We start from the raw sequence: 24243 nt of genomic DNA on the forward strand, positions 1-24243 counted from the left end.
TCTTGCACTGGGCTGTCTACCAGTCATTTCCAGAAAACCCTTTCAGAACACTTGAGTCTCCCAGGTCTGTCTGACTGGCACCCTATGCATGGAATCATGCTCACCACCAGTTGACATCTCTGTCCTTCTTGTCACGCAAGTGTTTAAGAAATATGGACTCAATTCTGATGACATGACTACAGAGTTGATCGACGCTCGAGTAGATCCCAACAGTAGGGCTAAAGAGTTGGTATGTGACATCCTCTCGAGCAGATGACCCAGCTTTTGTAAAAAGAATGAATATTCAGAGCAGCTTTTTGGTGCACGTGCACAAACAACAGCTGGAGTTTTCTCTTTGTGACCCATAGCTACAACCCTCTCATCCACCGGGACAGAATCAAACCGACTTGTTATTTTTCCCACACCTGCGTGAAACCTTTTGTGAGATGAAAGGGGGAAGAAGGCTTTGTGTGTGGTCTGGAGAAGAAGTGTTTTGGTTCAGTTTGCTCTTCTCTTGCAAGAGTTTTTGCCTTTTGCCCAGAAAGGCCTTTTTTTCTTTGTTTAGGTTCATATATTGTTTTTTTTTTTTTCTTTATCTTACTGTCATTTCAAAAAATAATGATAGACTGACGTTTTTTTGAGAAAGCTCATTCATTTTGGCCATTTTGAAAACACAATTAGAAACTTTCTGTACCATTAAGACCACTGCCATTAGTTCACCATTAGGACACTGGAGTAACGGCTGCTGAAAACGGAGCTTTGCAGTCATATGTGAATAATAAAAATATTGAAATTATCATTCAGTCATTTCAAGCAGTACCAGGGCAGCTGGTCACATAGTGGTTTGAGCTACTGTCTTTGGACCCAGAGGTCGCAGGTTTGATGTCTGCCTCTTGCTGTAGTACCCTTGAGCAAGATTCTTAAATCAGTAAAATTCCTAAGCTCTATAAATGGACAAATAATTGTAACCTTAGCTGCAAGTTGCTTTGGAGAAAAGTATCAGCTAAACAAGTAAATGTACTTGTTGTTTGCAATATATATAATGATGTCTTGGCTGTGTTTTTAAATCATTTCAATGGAACCTTGATAAAAAAAGTATGAATTTTTACAGAAACAAACAAATAAATACAAACTAGAAATAATATTGTAACAGGGCTGAGGAGGGCTGATGTGGGGTGGGGTCCTGCTCTACGGTAGGTATGGGGTTTGAGTCCCACTTGGGGTGCCTTGTGATGGACTGGTGTCCTGTCCTGAGTGTGTCCCCTCCCCCTCCAGCCTTGCGCCCTGTGATGCCGGGTTAGGCTCTGGCTCCCCGCGACCCTGTATGGGACAAGCGGTTCAGACAGTGTGTGTGTGTGTGTGTGTGTGTGTGTGTGTGTGTGTGTGTGTGTGTGTGTGTGTGTGTGTGTGTGTGCGTGTTAATGTAAATAGTTAGTGTCTATTCCTCTATATAGTCCTGTGTTCAGTTCTGATTGGCTGTCATGTTGCTTATGCTTAGTTGGCCATGGGGGGATTTAGGAAGGTTCAAGGGACGACCTCCTAACCACTGTGTGGAGTAGGGGGGCTTACAGTGGCCTGGGGGACCTCTCCCGTGTTTAGCGACTGCTTTATATTGTCTGAGGTGTCTTTGTCAATGCTGCTATTGAAAAAATTTGTATGTGGTCAATGAGGAGCATTTTCCAGAAACCCTAACTCCTTAGCCTAAGTCTAGTAGCTCCATGGAGGGATACTACAATATAACTATTATATTATTAAAGTATTAAGTTAATGCTTTATTCTGAAAGTCCATACAAACAACCAAAAATGCATCTGAAAAGTAAATGAAGTGATTAGTAGTTTCTCCCTCAGTCTATTTTCTTATTTACACCTGAGTGCCACAGTTTCATTTCAATGTCGCATATTGTTTATATTTTATTTCCTACAGACAGTCCAGGTATGTGGACGGAGAGTTGGTCACATACAGAAAGTGGAGGATCAGTCACCATCCCATGTCACTATCATCAGAGATATAAAGAACATGTGAAATACTGGTGTAAAGGGTACACATGGTCATCCTGTAGTACCATGGTACGCAGTGACTCACCACAGAGTAAAGGTGAGGTGTCCATCACTGATGATCCCGACAAGCTGGTCTTCAATGTGACCATGAGGAACCTACAGGAGAACTGTTCTGGTACTTTCTGGTGTGGAGTGGAGATCAACGGGGTACCAGCATATGGTGCAATTCTGGTTTTAAACGTTACAGCAGGTGAGCTGAGAAGATAATTTTTCTCTTTTGGACAAAGACTGCTTCATCAGAAACTCTGTCACTGAACCTAAAGTTCCCTAGGCGCTGGAAAACGAAGAGTAACAAGTTTCCTAGCCATCAAAATCTTCACATATCATCTGCATTCTAGAGCAAAGTGATCAGTTAAACAAGTGGGCAGTTTTTGCTTTTGCATTTTTTTGTGATTTTCACAGTTACAGTAAAGTTAAAAACAACACAAACAGCAATAAGAATTAAAGGATAAAAGCCTGTTGAGGTAAACTATACTAGTATCCTCCCAGTGACTGCTTATGAGAGACTGCTGTGTGAGAACCTTGAGGGCAACCACATGTTTTTTTCTCAATACTGTTTCAGCCACACACACACACACACACACACACACACACACACACAGTGTAACTTGAGGATTCTCACTGCTCTCCCTGTTTCTGTCTCTGTGTTCAGGCTCCTCTGTTGTCCCACAGGAAACCACAGTGAACACAGTCATCGAAAGTAAAGGTCTGAGCTCTTAACACTGTGAAGAAACATTATGTGGATGCACTCACCATTTAATCTTATTCATTATAGTTAGAAGTATTTAATATCGGTTTTCTTATGTTGACCCCTTAATAACCGTTATAACAGTTGGCTGTGAGCAGGAAAAAATGTTGATGATCAATAAATGTCTATCTGTTCAGTTCAACAAGGTATTTTCTCTTTCTGTACCTATAATATCAGAGTGTGATTGTCAGTAACTGGGTACCCACAGGTAACCAGGTGTCTGAACTGATCTCTCACAGTAACTTCAGCCTCACTGACACAACCAGCAACCCGAACCCAAACACTCAACTCGACTTCAGCGACAATTTACCCAGGAACATCGACATCGACAATTGGTACATTTTCTTCTACTCACTCAGTGATCCGGTATCACTTCATGTCATTTCTCTGTGTATATTTGATGCTATTTCCAGTTTTTTTTTTTTTTTAAGAACCAAATACTAATTAATTTGCATTCAAAATGATTCCTCCCAGTAACTACAGACTCATTGAGTTTGACTTCAGCTGATCAGCAGAGAGCAGGTTGGACTTTGACATCAAACCATCAGACAAGCTTGAAAAATGGAGTTTTACCACAAGCATTACTGCTCTCTCTGATAATACTGGGAACTGTAACAATACTGTTCTTCGTTTTCATGGTTGTCTGGATTCTGCGGAAAAGATGCAGTATGTTTATTTATTTATTTCTATATTTTTTGTTTGCTTGCTGCTTTAATTATGATGTGATCTTTAAATACTCTTTACATAACTATGCATAAATAATCTGATAGGATGTTTAATTTTAATTTCGGAAGTGTGATTTAGTAATTATCAGCAAATGGCCACATTTATGGCGTGCAGCACATAAAGCGGATCATAAAGACTCATTTAAGAGTGTGTGAGAAAAGCGTAGGTCTCAACTGTTGACCGTCACCGCTCTTTTCAGAGGAAGAAGAGACCAGGAACAGAAACACAAACGTCAAGTTTGTCGCCGTTGTAAGTGTCACCGAAAAGTGTGTGTGTGTGTTTTACATAGAGCCAAGATGTACATTCCATTCTTTTCTGTTCAACTCATTCTGTTCCTTAAATGTCAATATTCTACTGAAAGTCACTGTTCCATATTAAGAAAAGCTGTCATTTGAAACCATTAAAAGCTACTGCGTCTTTCATTTACTAAATCCACTGGGTACTGTTAATGTCAACAATCAGGCTGTTGTAAATAACTCTGTACCGCTGAACACTGAAGTGTGTGGTGTTTCACTCACATCCGAACACAGAACACGAAGATGGAGTGACTGACACCACTGTGGCTCACTAGAAACCAACAGAGAGAACTATATGAGGTAAAACAGTAATACTGCAGTATGACTCTACAGTGTTTCTCCAACCGTCATGATTCAGATAAAACGTTATTGTTCTGATGCTGGTGTCTGCATTGCAAAAAAAAAAAAAAAAAAAAAACACAATTTACATCGTTTGTCTTCGCATTTGTCAATAAATGTACGGGTTTTTCATGTTGTTCTGCAGAGCTGCATGGTGTCAGGAGCCCAAGGTGGGAAGCCCGAAGGTCCACCGGAGGAACCACCTGAGATCCACCTCATTAAACCAACACGCTTGCTTCAATGAAACTGATCAGTTCCCAGCCCTATAAACGGGTCAAAGTCCCATTGAATTGTATTTTCACTGCTCGTTGTTAACTGTGTGCTTGTTATTTCTCTTCAAGATCACATTTGACTTCTGTATGTCAGGGTTTATTTCCCTTCCCATTATGCATTCTTCAGTGTGCAAGCAATGCAATAAAGAGCATGTTTAATCTATTTATCGTCCATTTTCTGGACCTTCTTGGTCATCGTGACAGACATCTGTTACACTTCATGTTTTATTTAAATGCATTATTCTAAAAAAAACAGCAGTTATTGTTGAGTGGAAAAGTAAACCAACTAACTGTTTCACCCCTATCGTTAGGATCAGTTGTTATTGTCACCAGATTTTATACTTCAGGCCGGAAACATATACATCAAATATATATTTTGTATCAATTATATGTCAGAATATGGGATTCTTCTCTCAGATTTGGTATATTTCTGTTTGTTAGTTTCAGTATCAAGAGATAATAATTGGATCGGCTCTGAACTCTTGGTCTGTGGTTTGTATCCAAGTCATTTCATTTATGCTCTTTATGAACATCAATAAAAATTCAGCCTGCTGTGGGTACAAACTGCAAACCGCAAACAAGAAAAGGAAATAGAAGACAACGCACCAGTAATAAAATATTCTGTATGGGATATAGTGTATGATATCACATTGTAACAATTTAAATTTATCTCAGCTAAATGTCTATATTTAACCATCTTCCAAGCGAACCTCACACTTCCTCATTTATGCAAGGTTCTCTCATGTTCAGAGCATTATTGGGAAAAGGCACTAAACAGGAAGAACTATAAACGTCACATCACCTGTTGTGCAAACACTGTAGCGCATAATATAGATACTGCATAATTCCATTTAAGGTTAAAACACAGCAGTTGTTAACATAGTGCCAACAATATAGACCTTTTCTCTTTTTTTTTTGTCAAACTTTCCAAGAATTGAAAACAGATAATACATGTATACAGTCCTGGGCAAAAGTCTTGGGCACTTAGATGTTTCACAAAAATATTTATTTTAGACAGTTATTTAATGTCTTCTGCATTAGTGTCATTGAGAAAGAACAGATTTTACACTTCCAAGCATTCATTCTGCAAAAAGTTGCAGTATTACAGTAATGGTTTTGTATGCCGTTAAAGAAGGAAAGTACACGCACGGTCCGAGACCGCTGGTCCTAAGCAAGTGCCACAGTGAACCGGAGCCTAACCCAGCAACACAGGGCATAGGGCTGGAGGGGACACATTCAGGACAGGACAGAACACCAGTCCCCTGCAGGGCACCCCAAGCAGGATTCGAACCCCAGACCCGTTAGAGAGCAGAACCCAGTCACTCCCACCGCCCCACCTTACCTCCTGGCACCCCGGTCCAGAGCAGCATAAAAACCACTTTGCGATGAGATGAAGAGGATCACATCATCTACAAAGAGCAGCAATGACAGCCTGGTATTCCCACCCAGCCTGATACACATCAAACCCTTGACACACTACAATGAGTTTGACACAACCGTTACTCAGCAGATACAGGGAAAAAAATGCACTCAGTAAAAGTCCTGATATCACACACTGCTACATTGCTTCACACACAGTTTCAGGATCCTTTGCCACGTCCACACAACCGAAGCCCCTGTGCTCCGACTGTGCAAGCCGTCCACTTTTCCAAGGCCAGTAAAGAATCTGCACGAGCTGACTTCTATACAGCACTTTGTCATGAAAAGAAACTAACAAATGTGTATGAATGGTTGTGTCTGTCTGGATTTGTCATGTTTTCACTTCCTCTTTTTTCTGTTCGGTACGCTTTGAACAGAGACCGAGGACTCAAAAAGTGGTGACACCACGCAGGACACACAGTCACACTCAGTGTCCGCACTGCAGAAGTTTGACACACACATGGCTTCTCTCCTTTATCTCGTCCTCCTCATCTTCACCACGGTACCAGGTAAGACACTTTCCTTATACTTGTTATTCAGTGACACTTTGATGCCACCGGTGAAACATTTTGGAACAATAGAGAAACTCTGCATAGTTTGGGTGCGATGTATGAATTGAACTAATTTTCAGTGGTAACACTACATTCTGTGTATTAATCGTGTGAGTGAGGTTCCACAGGAAGAACTGCACTTGGGCTCCTTTCCTTAGCGTCTCACAGCTGAAGTTTTCTTTTAAAAACGCAATAATGAAAACTGCCTTGGGTGAAATTGATTATTTCCCTTTTTTTAATACGTTTTAGTTCCATTGCTTTCAATGTATTTCATACTACCTAAACTCTACATCACCTGGGTTTTATGTTTTCGGGCCCAATGCTGTTCTCGCTAGTCCCAGACACCAGAGGAACTGCTCCCTGCTTTTGTCCGAGAGCAAGTCCACCAACATGTTCACGTCCGTGTCGTTGCCTTCGTTTGGAAGGTCTTCTCTCATCCTCAGTGTCCACAGTTTGTTTGCAGCAGTTGCAAATAAACGCTGCACCTGAGTTCACCCATGATTCAAATGCACACTTTTTTTGTCACCACATCAAAAGTATTTCGCAAAATGTCAGGCACGAAAAACACACACACACACACACAAAATACAGAAGGCTGGATCATTGACACTCCAGGGTAAAATCAATGTATTTTCTGACGCCACAACTCAGAAAACGCTGAACAGACCAAGTTCTTACTTTCGAAACACAACTGCAATGAGAAATCTGTTTATAACTCAGCTTGTGTTGTAATGGAGCGTTGCTTTAACCACGTTGCCTCAATCATTAAAAGCTCTACTATGCCGATGTCCCTCTGTCAATATGTTCGCTAGATTCTGTATAATGAAGGTGTATGAAAACAGACTCTGCAAGGCTTTTAATTACTTTTAATTCTACTCAACTTCACGCAACAACAAAGTAAGAACTCATATGAAAATACCGGCAATAAAGAGGGGTGCACGGTGGCACAGTGGCGCAGTGGGTTGGATGGAATCCTGCTTTCTCGTGGGTCTGGGGTTTGAGTCCTGCTTGGGGTGTCTTGCGATGGACCGGCGCCCCGTCCTGGGTGTGTCCCCTCCAGCCTTGCGCCCTGTGTTGCCGGGTTAGGCTCCGGCTCCCCGCGATCCCGGATGGGACAAGTGGTTTCAGATGATGCGTGTGCAAATAAACTTTCTCTCCACAAGTGTCTATTTAGTGCCACTTATTCCATTCCAAAATACGTAACATTTCTTACTGATCACTAACACTCAAGGGGAAAAGACACAAGCTGTAAACACTGTGAAGCTGAACAGAATCAAGAGAGAATGAAAAAATGATGGGGTGACTGTGTCTACGAGTGTGTTAGAAGAGTTCTTGGGTCCTAAGTAGAGTGAGAAAGCTGGCTTGAGGTGCAGCTCCAGAAGGAAAGAGGGTTTCTAGACTAAGAGCATTATTTTCTTTGTGTTCAGTTAAATTGCTTGTGATGAATGCAGTATCAGGGGGGCGCGGTGGCGCAGTGGGTTGGACCGCAGTCCTGCTCTCCGGTGGGTCTGGGGTTCAAGTCCCGCTTGGGGTGCCTTGCGACGGACTGGCGTCCCGTCCTGGGTGTGTCCCCTCCCCCTCCGGCCTTACGCCCCTGTGTTCCCGGGTAGGCTCCGGTTCCCCGTGACCCCGTATGGGACAAGCGGTTCTGAAAATGTGTGTGTGTGTGTGTGTGAATGCAGTATCTGCATTCCTTTTCATTCTATTCTAGCTCACAGTGTTGTATGTTGCACTATTATTATTTTCATAAATAAAACTATACTAAGGCTGCGTATGGGGAGGAGAAATAAATTATTTTCCTAGTGGAGCAGCATCCAGAATATTTGGCTGTAGGTTGGAATCCAGCTCAGTCTGTATGCAGTTGTCTTGCGCTTCCTGTGTTCACATTGCTTTTGTCCAAGTGCTCTGGTTTCCTCTCACATTGCAAAGGTTAAAGGTGGATGGGTCACTGTGACTTAACCTTACTGGTGAGTGTGTGTGTGTGTGTGTGTGTGTGTGTGTGTGGAGGAGGGGGCACAACCCTAATTCAGACAATTCCTTATTGATATTGAGTATTTTTTTAAATTATTTTTGATGAGCAACAACTACAAAACTGGGTCAGAGCAACACTGAGGTAAAACACAAATGCAGACATTATGAATGTTTGTCCTTATATAAAACGAGGACAGAAACCTGCAGTGGAAAAGGGTGTAGGAATGTGGGAAAAAAGCTGAAAAAAATGAAGGAAAAAAAGACCATGAGACAGGAATATAATTGAAAGACAACTTCAACATTATATTTCAAAGTGACACTTTCGGAATTTCTGGTCATTTGCTGAGAAAGTTTTTTTTTTTCTTCAATTTCCCCATCGGTCATGTGTATTACCATTCGAACAGTTCAATAGCAATCATGGCAAGCAACCCACTTCAGCTGAAGTTTATCCCCCTTTTTTTTTACCATATTTTGGAGTGAAAGTGCTTAGTATCAACACCAAAACCTGGCCCTGGGGGTACTTGCATCACTCCTTGTTTCTAGGAAAGGTTCTAGCATTGAAAAGGTGTATCATCAAAATGAGAAAGTACGAATGATGAATGCACTATTTCTATTTATCTCCTGTAGGTAACGGCTGTGTGAGAACATCAAAGAACATATCGCAACCGAGAGGAGGATCAGTCACCATCCCATGTTACTATGATTACATATATATACACCACGTTAAATACTGGTGTAAAGGGTACACGTGGTCATCCTGTAGTACCATGGTACGCACTGACACACCACAATGGAAGGGTGACGTGTCCATCGCTGATGACCCTGACCAGCGAGTCTTCTATGTGACCATGAGGAACCTAAAGGAGGAGGACTCTGGCTGGTACTGGTGTGGAGTGGAGACTGGTGGAATTGGCATAGCGGTTTACTTGACAGCTCTGTACTTAACAGTAACTCCAGGTAAGATGGGTTCATCACAGCTTCCATAATCAGTCACTACCACCTGTCACACACTGAGGAAACACTACTTTAGAGTAAAGAAAATATTATTTTGCACTAGGAGGTAAAGTGGTTCACACTGTGTCAAGTTGCCCAGTCGTTTGTAGCTCAGTATACAAACAAAACACTGTAAATCACTCTGGAGAAAAGTGTTTCCTAAATGAATAGATGTGAAACTGTGTAATGTAAAATAATGGTGAAAAAAGTATGTGAACCCCAGGAATTATCTGTCTTGCTACACTAATTCTTCACAGCACAAAAATTTGATTTTCCATCAATGAAAAAAGGTAAAGTAACTTTCCAAACTAGATATGTATGAATGTCTGAACAGTGGAATAGACTGAGGATTCTTTCAGTATCATCCTTCACATGTGGTTCTTACTTCCTCACCATGTTCACTTTGTGACCCCAGGACACCTCTGAGTACCACAGTGGTGCTTCAGTGTTTCATTTTCTTTATTTTTGTTCCCTACTGGTAATCTAGGTGTGTGGGCTGAGAGCTGGATGTCAGCATTGAGGGGAGAATCTGTCACCATCCAATGTCGCTATGATCAGAGATATAAACACAGTGTGAAATACTGGTGTAAATGGGAAACATGGTCATCCTGTAGTACCATGGTACGCAGTGGCTCACCACAGAGAAAAGGTGACGTGTCCATCGCTGATGACCCCGACCAGCTTGTCTTCACTGTGACCATGAGGAACGTACAGGAGAAGGATGCTGGCACTTACTGGTGTGGAGTGGACATTGGTGGAACTGGCACTATGGATGACAGCGCATATATTTACTTAACAGTATATGCAGGTAAAATGGGCTTATTGTGGTTTTCATAATGTGTCACTACCTGTTACACACTGAAGAGACACTAATTTATAGTACAAAAAATTAATTTTGCACCAGGAGGTATAGTGGTTCACACTGTTCACCTGCAATCAGAAAGGTTAGGTTTGAATCACATCCCCTACTGTGTGGTACTTCCTGTGAAGAGCTCATGTACAAGGAATAAGTGTTTGTAGCTCAGAATACAAACCTGACACCGCAACTTCCTTTGGAGAATAAACAAACAAACAAACAAATAAATAAATAAATAAATAAATGATAAATAACATGTCATAATATATGGTTGTGATTTAATGAAAAGTTGTGAACTTCTAGAATTATCTTTATTGCTGCATTAATTGCACATAATGTATATAAATCTCACCTGCATCTGTTGAGATTTTGTACATTTTTCTAATGCAAATTTATTTATATTGACTTATCAGATTTTCAAATGTATATGCACATATTAATTTATATAAGAAGACATATTAATCATTGTATGAATATATTGAACACGCACAAACTGACTGAACCCTAACCATAAGGAGGGGGTCATGGCAAACCGGAGCCTAACCCAGAAACACAGGGCTGGAGGGGGAGGGGACACACCCAGGACAGGACGCCCGTCCCTCGCAAGGCACCCCAAGCAGGGCTCAAACACCAGAGCTGCCAGCCAGCGGGCACAGGCCAAACCTCCTGTGCCACCTCATCCCCCTTCCGTTGAACATATATTCAAATTCATTTATTTATACTTTATGTAACGTCCAAACACTGACGTGAAGTATAATGACCCCACATGCAGAGCGTATTTACGAGTGTACACCAAGGACTTGAGGAACAGGAGAGTGCCTAAGGTTTGCAAGGAAATCACAGTAGGAATGATTAGGAATCTCCAGTCTTTCCTCAGTAGTTTGATGCTTTTGTACTTGACTGATTTCCATATTGTGAATAGGAGTACAGCTCTGGGTATGTGAAACTGAGTGACGCATCCTCTGGTCACTATGGCTATTGTCCCTGTGAGTCATGACATATACTGAAGATAATTTAAATTAATACCTTCCTTCACATGCCGTTCTCTCGTTTATGGAATGTTCACTGATCTACCCTTGATTAACAAAGTTGTATTTAGGGGTTTCATTTATTTTATATATTATGTCCTACAGACAGACCAGATGTGTCGACAGAGGGCTGGTTACATGGAGAAAGTGGAGGATCTGTCACCATTCGATGTCACTATGATCAGATATATAAATACCATGTGAAATTCGGGTGTAAATGGTATCACAGAGAATCATGTAGTACCATGGTAAGCAGCGACTCAGCACAGACGGAAGGTGACGTGTCCATCACTGATTACCCCAACCAGCTGGTCTTCACCGTGACCATTATGAACGTACAAGAGAAGGATGCTGGCTGGTACTGGTGTGGAGTGGAGACTGATGGAACCAGGATTTATCTCAAATCTGTACATATATCAGTTACAGGTAAAACGGTCCTACAAGACTTTCATGATCTCATTGCCTGTAGTGAGACTGTGAGGTACTGAAATGGACAGTTCAGATATATACATTTTTATTCCCATCAACACGCTTGTCATGTTCAAAATATGTGGTGTGGAGTGGACATGGTGGGGCACCATCTCATGGTTCAGTCCTCATGTTAAAGGTCTCAGCAGGTGAGCTGACATTCGTACGTGATACAGTGTTTACTTGTAGGAGTTCATGAGTTCATCTCCTGGAGGTTCGTTACAAGTAAACATTGTTTATCTCTCTTGACCAAGTCTGCCTTAAAAGTTGCCAACAGTCATAAACTTTCTGACTTTCCGAATTTCTGGTCATCGTTGTTTTCACGCGACATAATTATTCCACAGATAAGTGACCAGAAAAACCGTGAGTGGACAATTTTTTCCTTTATATTTTTTAATTATCGCAATATTAATAATAACAGAAACAACAGTAATAAAAAGGAATAGACTGGTGGAGGTTGTGATAAACTAAAGTAGACCAGGATGGTCCCGGTCATTAGTAGTTACACACTGCAGGGTGTCTCCCTCAGGTCCTCTCCAGACCCCTTTCAGAGACTCAGTGTCTTAAGAGGCTTCATTCCCCTGGGTTCATTCGTGTCAATGAGCACCTGTCTAGGAGGAACACACACACACACACACACACACACACACACACACACACACGCACACACACACACACACGCACACACACACACACACACTCTGCACAACTTGAGGATTCTCACCGCTCTCCTTGTTTCTGTCTCTGTGTTCAGGCTCCTCTGCTGTCCCACAGAAAACCACAGCAAAGACAATCATCGAAAGTAAAGGTCTGAACTCTAAACCCTGTGAAGGAACATTATGTAGATGCAGTCACTTTTTAACCTCTGTAATTTGTGTTGCAGGATTTAATATTTGTTTTTTCAATCATCAGCTGTCACATGTCATGACTACTGGCTGCGTTTGGTGGAAAAATGTTGATGTAGAAAAAAATGTATGTTTTTGTGCTTCAACCAGATATTTTCTCAACCTATAATGTCAGGGTGTGATTTTCAGGAACCAGGTAATCATGGGTCTGCACTGATCTCTCACAGTAACTCCAGCCTCACTGACACAACCAACCGCTGCCATTCGAAGAGTCGACTTGACTTCAACAACAGCTCAACCGAGAGGAGCCACAACTAGCCCGTTTTCTTCAACTGCCTTGACTGTCAGTGCAACCAAAGAGCCCAACAGCACTGAATTACCAGGGTAAATATTTTACCTGTTTTGTGAATAAAAGTTTGTCTCAAAATATATAGATACTGATATTATTAGTGCTGATAGATTTACATTACAAAGAAAAACATAACTAAAAATATTGTGAAGGGTGTTTCTTCCCCTATTTAGGTTTCAACACAGAGTCAATACTAGCTTGGTCTTTGTTGCGTTTGAATTTTCTTCCCATGATTGTCTGTGTTTTCTCCATTGTGCTCTGGTTTCCTCCCACAGTCCAAAGCCATGTCTTTCAGTTGAACTGGTGGCTCTGTATTGGCAGTAGTGTATATGAGTGTGGCTAACCTGCAGGGGACTGGGAACCTGTCCAAAGTGTACCCTGCATAGCCTAATGTGCTAACCCTGTGGGATGGGCTCCAGACCACGTGCAGCCTGAATGAGGGAAGGCAGTTATGGATAGTTTTTACACAGTTGCAGGAGTTCAGCCATTAACGCGGTGTGAACTGGTGTTCTTACTTATGCGGCTGAACATTGTGATGTTGTCTTCTATCCAGCAGAGGACACACTTTGGATGTGTTGAGACACTCGGCTGTAGCTCTGGTCTACCTGATATGCACCATCATCGCCGTGATCAAGAACTGGACCTACTGCAATCAATAATCTGGTGTAGCAAAAATGTTGTAAAACAATCTGTGTGATACTGATTAAAAATAGATGTATATGTTGTTATAACTATGTTTTGGATCATTTTGTTTGTTCATTAGAATTTCATAAAAGAGTGTATTTCATTTCTGTGCCCACTGTTAATCATATTTTTTGGTCACATTTCCATCTACAGTGTCCAATAAGGAGGTCAGAAATCTGATTTACATGTGTTCATTTTCTCCAAAGCAGCACACATCTCACAAAAATACAATGAGCGCTTTATATTAACCAAGGGAGGGATTGGATGAAGAAATGGGATTTTAGAGTACAGTTAATTTGTCACATCCCACTGTAAGAACCAGTGTACATCACAGGAATAGCAGCATAAAGGTTTACCCAATATTCAATCATACCTTATCAAAAATTATAGACTATAAGAGGTTGATGAGACACAGTAACCATGTAACAGTATTTACTGGTTGAAACAGCTCAATAATCCATGATGTTACACTGAACTTTATTCACACTCTTCTCACTATGTGACAACCGGCAGCACAGATGAACACACAGTATAATATAGCAAGTATAATCTGACAGTGAATGGATTAAAATAAGAGCTCATCAGTAAACTATGTAAATACTGTATTAATACACTTCCTCCATCTGTGGCACAAAGCTGATGTACAGTCAGCTGTGAGGTTCCAGCACTACTCACTACACAACCCCACTGCACTTCTTTTAGTTAGTTTGCACGACATTCACAGTGGTGGGTGTCCTGTGGTTAGAACTTCTAGGAATAGAGCACAAAATACTTTTTTTTTTTTTTTTTTATTCCAAACAGCAGAATTCCCAACAAATCTCTAATGAGCAAAACTTTACGATAATATTAAACATATTTCTAAATGCTTGTAAGTCAGTGAAGAAGGAAAGCTCCCTCACATGATATTAAAATGTTCTCTACATGATTGTGTTCACAGTTGGAAAATATCTCTGTCCCTTACTGATGCAGTAAGATGCACTGATGTTCAGTGGGAATGTGCTATTTGTGCTCTCAAGTCCAATTTTCATATTTATGTAAAAAACAAGTCACAGCATGTAAGTCGGAGGTGCATTTGGTGCAACTGTCCTACATATGCAATGTGAAATGTACAAGTAACAGAAGTTCTGCATCACATCCTCGACCCCAGTGACTGGCCTCCAGGGGGCTCCACCTGTCCTTTATTGAATGGAGAGAACTTCTGAGAAAGACATCAGCAGCCACACAGCATAAATCATACAAAGTGTCTGAAACCGCTTGTCCAGAGCAGGGTTGTGTTAAACCTTGAGCCAAAGCTGGCAACACAGGGCGTAAGGCTTGAGGGGGAGGGGACACACCCAGGACGGGGTACCAGTCCCTCGGAAGGCACCCCAAGCAGGACTCGAACCCCAGACCCACCAAAGGGCAGGACCTGGAGAAGGCCGCTGCATCACCGTACCCTTCTTTGCATGAATCAGTGAAAAAAAATAAAAAAACTCACTCATTGCAGAGTCTTGTGCCATTCCGGCGTACAGTCCAATAAATAAACCTTCTCTTGGATCCATGAACCTTATTGTTCACAGTGGAAGTTGAGTGTGTGTGTGTGTGTGTGTGTGTGTGTGTGTGTGTGTGTGTGTGTGTGTGTGTGTGTGTGCTGGGGGGGGTTCCAGTTGCTCCTTCCTCTATACTGTACACGTTGAACTAAGGCTGAGGACTCATACGATGGTAACACCATAGAGGAATGACAGTCACACTCAACATACGCACACACACAAACACACACCTTCTGTCCTGTTCCTCATCCTTCTCATCTTCACCTGGGTACCAGGTAAGACAAGCTCTTATTGTGAATTGTTCTCTGGCAAAATTTCTAAGAGGAAAACTAAAGGCTTTAGGGAGATGTTTCATGTCAGTATTTGTAAATTAGTATTGGATGTTAGCAAGCAGAATCTTAACTTCTCTGCTTTTTACTTAACCAGTTGTGCCAGAAACACATTGTTTAATTTGTTTTTACACACTTAGTGTGACATCACCTCCAGCAGGGTCAGTTCTACTAACCTTTGGATCAAAAATGCAGTAATTTAACAAAAAAGTCATATATTGTTTTATTAACGTACATTTTATTAAATAGTAAATCATATGAAAACACTTTGCATTGTATGGATCATCGATCAATGATCAACATATACTAAAAACCTCCAACCATGTCTTTACCATAGTACCATATAATACAGTGCAAGAACTGATTGCTTCCCTGTCTGAAATCACACTGTATATTTTGACTCTGTAGGTAATAGCTGTGTGAGGACATTGAAAAGGACAAATGTACTATCTGTCACCGCCCCATGTTTATCTGATCAGAGATACAAACACCACATGAAATACTGGTGTGAAGGGTACACATTGTCATACTGTACAACCATGGTACACACTGACTCACCACAGAGTAAAGGTGAGATGTCACTTACTGATGACTGTGACCAGCTGGTCTTCACTCTGACCATGAGGAACCTACAGCAGAAGGACTCCGACACTTACTGCTTGACCTCGGACTGTCCCACGACCATGCTGCTAACATGTTGTGATGTTTCTCAAAATGCAATACATTTACAGTTACATTTATTCATTTAGCAGATGCTTTTCTCCAAAGCAATGTACAGCTCAGCAAAAATACAATTTGTGTATTACATTAAGAGAAAGAGAGATGGCTGCAGACATATGATTCGTAAGTAAACCTGGTTTTTTTTCCACCTGATGCGCTGATCTTCATCGCTCGAGTAGGTGCATAAAATGCAGGATAGATGAATCCTGATAACTTCCTATAATTTTTTTTTTTTTTTTTTAACATAAGGTGCATAAACAAACAATCACATACAATGCTGGAGTAGCGACTTTGTAAAAGCTTATCTGGGGAAGATCATGAAGTTACAGTGCATGAACATTTACACCATACATGAGCTGGAGAGATCTTGGGTGAAATGGGTCCTGAAATGGGCTCTGCCAGACAGGTAGGACTCAAACCATCTTAGCGCTGCTCCTTTGATCCCAAACTGGTTACATTTATTCACTTAAGAGATACTCTTCTCCAAAGCAACTTACAATGGATAATATGTAGTGTTACTAGCCCACAGTGGGGTGCGGTGGCGCAGTGGGTTGGACCACAGTCCTGCTCTCCAGTGGGTCTGGGGTTCGAGTCCCGCTTGGGGTGCCTTGCGACGGACTGGCGTCCCGTCCTGGGTGTGTCCCCTCCCCCTTCAGCCTTACGCCCTGAGTTGCTGGGTTGGGCTCCGGTTCCCCGTGACCCTGTATGGGACAAGCGGTTCTGAAAGTGTGTGTGTGTGTGTGTGTGTGTGTGTGTGTGTGTGTGTGTGTGTGTGTGTGTGTGTGTGTGTGTGTGTGTGTGTGTGTACTAGCCCACACACTTTATTCACCAAGGTGATTTACACTGCTAGATACACTACTTACACTGGGTCACTCATTCATACATCAGTAGAACACACACTCTCTGTGACACTCACACATTATGGGAGAACCTGAACAGCATGTCTTTGGACTATGGGAGGAAACCAGAGCACCTGGAGGAAATCCACACAGACAGAACATGCAAACTCTACACAGACTGAGCAGGGATCAAACCCACATTCTCTCACACCACCCAGGCACTGCAAGACAACAGCGCTGCTCGCTGTACCACCATGCTGCCCATGCTTAAGCAAGGAGAGTAGAATCTGGTGGTTGACTGTGTTCAATGCTGCAGACAGATCGAGGAGGATGAGAACCAAGGAGAGGGAGGAGGCTCTAGCGGCTTGGAGAGCATCAGACACCGCCAGACTCAGTGGAATGACTAACTTTGAAACCAGACTAATATCCATCAAGGAGATGGTTCCAGGTGAGGAAATCAGACAGTTCATCATAGGCAGCCCGCTCTAGACTTTTAGACAGCAAGGAGAGGAGGGAGACTGGTCTGTAGTTTTGGACCAAATTGGGATCCAGGGATGGTTTCTTTAATAGAGGTGAAACGAGAGCTGTTTTGAAGGCAGTTGGGAAACAGCCAAACGAGAGCGAAGAGTTGATGATCTTAGCGATGAAGGTGGAGAGTTTCAGGGAAATGTTCTGTAGGAGCGACGATGGGATCGGATCAAGCGAGCAGGTGGTGGCTCTGTCCTATATTAGCAGGTCAGAGATTTCAGATTCAGAGAACGGCTTGAAATCAGAGAGGATAGCTTCACAGGGAGGTCCAGCGTGAACTGGGTAGGGTGATGCTGAGAACTCATCAGTGATTGCACTGACTTTGTCTCAGAAAAACAAAGCAAAATCATCAACCATGAGAGAAGAGGGAGGAGGAGGTGGCAGAGGACACAGAAAGGATGAGAAGGTGGCAAAGAGTCTGTGTGGTTTTTTGGATGCAGACTGTATTTTGTTGTGGAAGAAGGAGGTTTTAGCTGAAGAGACAGCAGACTGAAAAGTAGCTAAGAGTGACTGGTAGGCATCCAGGTCCGAGCGAGTCTTGGATTTACGTCATCTTCGCTCTGTAGGCCGGAGTTTGGTGCTTTTAGCACGTAACGTATCAGACAGCCACGGGGTAGCAATGGGGCGTGCTGGTCTAGAGTGGACAGAGAGAGTCAAGTGAGGAAGATAGGGCAGAGTGGAAAATGTTAGTGACATCATCTCTTCATAGGTCCAAGAATTGTGCAGCAGAAGGGAGAGCGGACAGAGTAGCAAAGGCAAAGCAGGAAGGTGAGAAAGATTTTAAGTTGCAGCGGAAGGTGATAACGGGTGCAGAAAGAGGTGAGGAATTAGTGGTGAGGCAGGGCTAAAAGGAAATGAAGAAGTGGTCAGAGACATGCAGCAGAGTGACAGAGAGGGCAGGACAGCCACAGTTGCGGGAAAATACAAGGTCAAGACAGTTGCCCGCTTTGTGAGTAGCAGGGGAGTGGGACAGGGAGAGATAAAGGACAACAGAAGGCCGCTTGCATGAATGTCATCAACATGCAGGTTGAAGTCACCCTGGAGAATCAGCGGAGTGTTGTCCCCTGGCAGCCGAGAGGGCCAGAAGAGCGATAAAGAACAACCTCAACAAGAGTGATTGAGACAGTGATAGAGACAGCATGCCATTCAAATGAGGACAGATCATGCAAGTGAAGAGGAAAAATAGAGTATTCCTCCTGGGGAGAGGTGAGCAGGCCTGTGCCTCCACCTCTGCTGGAGAAACGAGGGGTGTGAGAGAAGGAATAGTTCGTGGAGAGTGCTGCAGGTGTGGCTGAGTTGTCTGGGGTGATCCAGGTTTCGGTTAGGGCCAGAAGGTCTAGTGAGAGATGGGAGGCATAGGCTGGAATGAAGTCAGCCTTTCTCACAATATTGTTCATATGTGAAGATCGTGATTTTCAGAATTTCAGAAAAAAAACTTTGATGAAAGGCTTCAAAAGATATTTATATAAATTTAAATTAATATTTCATTTTTTTTTTTTTTTTTCGGAAGGAACCTTGCGTGCTATAGCTGTTAAATACAAGGGTCAGAGAGAAAAATACCAAAATAAAAAATTCAGAACAGCATCTTCACAAGGTGAAAGGTGAAAAGTAAAACACGGATCCGTGAGTGGAACTGGAATACAGAGGTGTGATGAAATACCGGACTAGAACTCTGGACCTGGACAGGAGAGCAAAAGACAAGAGTAGACAGGACAGGCACTCGGGTGTGGAACATAAACACCTATGGAAGAAGATGTCGGTAACAGGTGAGTAAGTAAAGCTGGCCAAGGAATCACAGTACAAAGTCGATTAATGATCAACAACCTGATTTTACTCCTTCACCCCTTTTTTTTTTACGGCTGGTCAGTAATTTGATATCAGGTGCGCTGATGGGCTGGGTCGAGCTGGAGTGGTGTCCCTCGTGATCATCTCAGCTGTTCTGGGTCGTGACAAGTGCAGACTGTATTTCCAGGTAAAATCAGAAAGCACAATGCTATTCCTATTAATGTGTAAGTATTTAGCATTACCGCTGAATATTGAAATTCAATGAAAGTGTAGATTACAGGAATACCAACATGATTCACCAAAGCTCATGTGCTCTCATTTTGCAAAACGGCACGACGGCTGAAGGATTTGTGAAAGAGTGATGAGTTTGTCAACTTCTCAGTGTCATGAAATAAAAATAGAGGATGTGTATGTTTCCTGGTGTTGTTGAGGATTATATTAAATATAGTTTCAGTTCCTCCTTCATCTGTGCTGCACACAGCGAACAGAGACTGAGGACCAAGTGGTGACACTACAGACGACAGACGGTCACACTCAGCGTTTTGACACACACACACACACACACACACATGGCTTCTCTCCATTTATTCATCCTCTTGAGCTTCATCTTCTCCAGGGTACCAGGTAGGACACTTGGACGCTTTCCTTACTGTAGCCATACGATGACACTTTGACTCAGGTTTGAAGAACTCAGCAGTGAACTTCATGGACAAGAAGACAGGAGTGAATGAGCGCTTCAAGAAAAGAGGGAGAAATAAGTAGAGGCTGGTAACAGAAGTTCCTGAGATCGAGTCCTGATACACAGCACTTTGTGACTATAAACAGAGGGTTTTTACAAGGTCTCTGATGTTTGTTTACATGGCAACAAGATATAGTAAGAGACCATGGTGGCACAGTGAGTAGCAGTGCTGTTTCACAGGACCTCAATGGTACGAGAGGACATGGGTTTGATCCCCCCTTGGTCTGTGTGGAGTTTGCATGTTGTCTGCATGAGTTCCCTCTTGGTGCTCTGGTGTCTTCTTACAGTCCAAACACAGGTTCCTCAGGTTCCCCAGTAGTGTGTAAGTGACACAAAGAGAGTGTGTTCCGCTGATGTATGGCTGTGTGACCCATTGTAAGTGGTGTATTTAGCAGTGTAAGTCACCTTGGTGAATAAGGTATGTGGGCGCATAACACTACATAGAGCTCATTGGAAGTTGTTTTGGACAAAAGCGTCAGCTAAATGTGCTTCTATGGATTAATTCCTCCCAACGATATGATAATTAAAACTTTGTAGAACTATGTGGAAATGTATATTGGTATTCTTGTAATATTCAGTTTTACTGAATTTCAGATTTCAGTGCAAATGCTACATATTCCTGCATTAAAAGGAATATCATTGTGTTTTCTGATGTTAATTTCAAACGGAGTGCGTGCTGACTTCTTACCTTGCAAACACTGCTGGGAGCAGAAGTGTGTTCAATTTCTATGTAAAAGGAGGTGAGGACTTCAGACATGAGCGTGTCGCACTTCAATATTTAAAAGGAACCTTTGTCCGACGAGACTTTAGATTTGTTTTGTACCGTACTAAAGGGATGTAGGAGGCCAAGGTTTGGCAAAGTCCACCCTATTTCACTAACCGCTGCATCTGGTATATGGCTGGAAATGGGATCAAAGTTCCATCAGCAGTGAACAATTTTAAAGCACAGATTCGGGGACTCAATGGGATGATGATAATATGGTGTGTGTGTGTGTGTGTGTGTGTGTGTGTGTGTGTGTGAGAGAGAGAGACATAGAAAACATGGGTGATGAAACTGGGAGCAGTAAAAAGCAATTGAAGGTATAACTTATATTCTCTCCTTGTAGGTAACGACTGTGTGAGGACATTACAAAAAATATTAGTAAAGAGACGAGGATCTGCCACCATCCCATGTCACTATGATCACCAATATAGAAAACATGTGAAATACTGGTGTGAAGGGTACATTTGGTCATCCTGTAGTACCATGGTACGCACTGACACACCACAATGGAAGAGTGACGTGTCCATCGCTGATGACCCCGACCAGCGAGTCTTCTATGTGACCATGAGGAACCTAAAGGAGGAGGACTCTGGGACTTATTGGTGTGGAGTGCAGATTAACGGTGCTGTGGATGATGGTGCTTCTCTCGACTTAACAGTAACTCCAGGTAAGATGTTGCATTACAGCTTCCATGATCCATCACTACCACCTGTTACACACTGAGGAAATATTACTTTAGAGTAAAGAAAACATTATTTAGAGGTAAAGTGGTTCACACTCTTACTATGCAATGAAAAGTGTCAAGTCTGAATCCCACCTTCCACTGTGTGGTACTTTACTATGCAGTGTTTAAGTACAAATTGTCCAACTGTCTGTAGCTCAGTTTGCAAACAAAACACTGTAAATCACTTTGGAGAAAAGAAGCAGGTAAACAAATCAAATCAAAAGAGAAATAAATAGATTGAAATAAATAATGGAAAAACTGACATGCAATAACTGCTGTGATGTACACTGGTTCACATAGTGAAACGTGATCAATTCACAGGACTCTGGAATCACGTTTCTACATCCAGATCCCTCTTTCTGTTGATGTGATGCACTTTTTCTGTTCTTCTCTGACATGTGTGTCATTTTGGAGAGAAGTGATTCCTAAATGAATAGATGTGAAACTGTGTAATGTAAAATAATGGTGAAAAAAGTATGTGAACCCCAGGAATTATCTGTGTTGCTACACTAATTCTTCACAGCACAAAAATTTCATTTTCCATCAATGAAAAAAGGTAAAGTAACTTTCCAAACTAGATATGTATGAATGTCTGAACAGTGGAATAGACTGAGGATTCTTTCAGTATCATCCTTCACATGTGGTTCTTACTTCCTCATCATGTTCACTTTGTGACCCCAGGACACCTCTGAGTACCACAGTGGTGCTTCAGTGTTTCATTTTCTTTATATTTGTTCCCTACAGCTTATCTAGGTGTGAAGACTGAGAGCTGGATATCAGCATTGAGGGGAGAGTCTGTCACTATCCCATGTCTCTATGAAAAGAGATACAAACACCATGTGAAATACTGGTGTGAATGGAAGGCACAGTCATACTGTAGTACCATGGTACGCAGTGACTCACCACAGAGAAAAGGTGACGTGTCCATCGCTGATGACCCCGATCTGCTGGTCTTCGCTGTGACCATGAGGAACCTACAGGAGAAGGATACTGGCTGGTACAGATGTGGAGTGGAGATTAATGGTGCTGTGGCGGACAGCACATCTCTACTCTTAACAGTAACTACAGGTAAGATGGGATTATTACACTTTCCGTTATCTGTCACTCCCACCTGCTGGATGCTGAGGAGACGCTATTTTACGGAGAAGAAAACATTTTTAGCAGCTGGAGGTTTAGTGGTTCCAACTGTTGTCTTGCAATCAGAAGACTAAGGGGTTGAATCCCACCTCCTGCTGTAGTTCCCCTGAGTACAGAACTTACTCTGAACTGTCATGTACACGTTGCTCAGTGTTTAAAAGAGTAAATAAGTGTTTGTGTGTCAGTGTACAAACTTTACAGTGTCGGTTGTTTTAAAGAAAAGTATCAGACTGACTACACAGACAGACAACGGACAGACTCCTTGTCCTCGTCTGGGTCATGGTGGTATGGAGCTTATCCTGGGAGACCAGTTTTTTACTGCACCAGTTACTGATAATATATAAATCTGATGTGCCATCTATTGTGATGACACACAATTTCTTGCTATTATTAAATAGGATAGATCTACACACACAGACACTCCTGCCAAAATTTGTTCCTTATGACGTGAAGAGCAACAGGAAATGTTTTTCTCTACAAAATATTTAAATGTCTGATGGTAACTCAGTAACAGCATATTGAATAGTTTATATCTATTTATACTCATGCAGAATATGCTACTATGGATCCATCATAGCTGATTTTTGGTAAAATACACCAGTTCTTATTTATTTACAGTTTGTTGTTTCCGTTGGAAAACTTGAGCTGTTTGAAATTTTACAGCGAAACACATGATTGTTTAAAATGGGAATTATTTCAAGTAGAGCTCCTGCTGCCAAAGTGCAAGAACACCTACTGTTCCCTACAATATGAGTAACAGAATTATAACGTACAAAATGCAGTATGAGCAAAAGTAAAATATTTGCACTGTCAGTGTGAAGCTCTAAAAGAAAAACAGCTGCTACAAAAGCACCGCTGTGACTGTCGAGACTCCAGGAAGTGTAACTTTCCTCTGTTCGTGTGACAAGTAATGTTGGTAAAAGGAAGTAAAACTTTGCAGAGCGCAGATAATATCGACTGAACAGAGAAGAGAAATAGAAATATGATTAATGTTGAGTCATTTGTATCACCATTGACTCTGTAATAATAAAAAAAACAATATATAGAACATGTATGACTGTAAATTACGCAATTTAAATGTTCCAGACTTATTATTCACAAGCTTCCATTCGTCCTGAAACCACAAAACAACAAGAACACACAGTTCCATGTATCTAAAGTAAACCGCTCTCAGTCACTGAAAGGTACACACTGCAGGGTGTCTCCATCAGGTCCGCTCCAGACCCCTTTCACACACACACACAGAGTCTGAAACATTATGTGAATACAGTCACTGTTAAATCTTATTAATTTCTCTTAATGTTATAGATACTGAGACGGACTGGCGTCCCGTCCTGGGTGTGTCCCCTCCCCCTCCGGCCTTACGCCCTGTGTTGCCGGGTAGGCTCCGGTTCCCCGCGACCCTGTATGGGACAAGCGGTTCTGAAAATGTGTGTGTGTGTGTGTGAATACAGTCACTGTTAAATCTTATTAATTTCTCTTAATGTTATAGATATTGTGATGGACTGGCGTCCCGTCCTGGGTGTGCCCCCTCCCCCTCCAGCCTTACGCCCTGTGTTGCCAGGTAG

At 42.1% G+C, this 24243-nt stretch overlaps 2 protein-coding genes and 1 long non-coding RNA gene across 3 annotated transcripts; all 3 read left to right on the forward strand.

The window, feature by feature from the left end:
- The first annotated feature begins 1914 nt into the window (after positions 1 to 1914).
- Positions 1915 to 13557, forward strand: LOC108929559 (polymeric immunoglobulin receptor-like). Its single transcript, XM_029254516.1, has 10 exons — positions 1915 to 2227; positions 2690 to 2743; positions 3025 to 3120; positions 6215 to 6346; positions 8987 to 9316; positions 9840 to 10160; positions 11342 to 11662; positions 12459 to 12512; positions 12777 to 12933; positions 13452 to 13557. Exons 1-10 carry the CDS (start codon positions 1915 to 1917, stop codon positions 13555 to 13557), a joined length of 1884 nt encoding a protein of 627 aa, XP_029110349.1.
- Positions 3711 to 4401, forward strand: LOC108929567 (uncharacterized). The gene is made up of 3 exons (XR_001965770.1): positions 3711 to 3760; positions 4042 to 4107; positions 4292 to 4401. It is a non-coding gene; the product is annotated as an uncharacterized LOC108929567 (long non-coding RNA).
- Positions 13558 to 19914: 6357 nt separating the features above from the next.
- Positions 19915 to 24196, forward strand: LOC114911316 (CMRF35-like molecule 8; the record flags this gene model as incomplete). The annotated part of the gene is made up of 4 exons (XM_029255093.1): positions 19915 to 19936; positions 21294 to 21481; positions 22283 to 22606; positions 24168 to 24196. Coding segments are annotated over exons 2-4 (537 nt in total), but the record flags the coding sequence as incomplete, so codon positions are not given.
- Positions 24197 to 24243: the final 47 nt, after the last annotated feature.

The sequence above is a fragment of the Scleropages formosus genome, chromosome 9, assembly GCF_900964775.1.
Source record: "Scleropages formosus chromosome 9, fSclFor1.1, whole genome shotgun sequence".
Classification (NCBI taxonomy): domain Eukaryota; kingdom Metazoa; phylum Chordata; class Actinopteri; order Osteoglossiformes; family Osteoglossidae; genus Scleropages; species Scleropages formosus.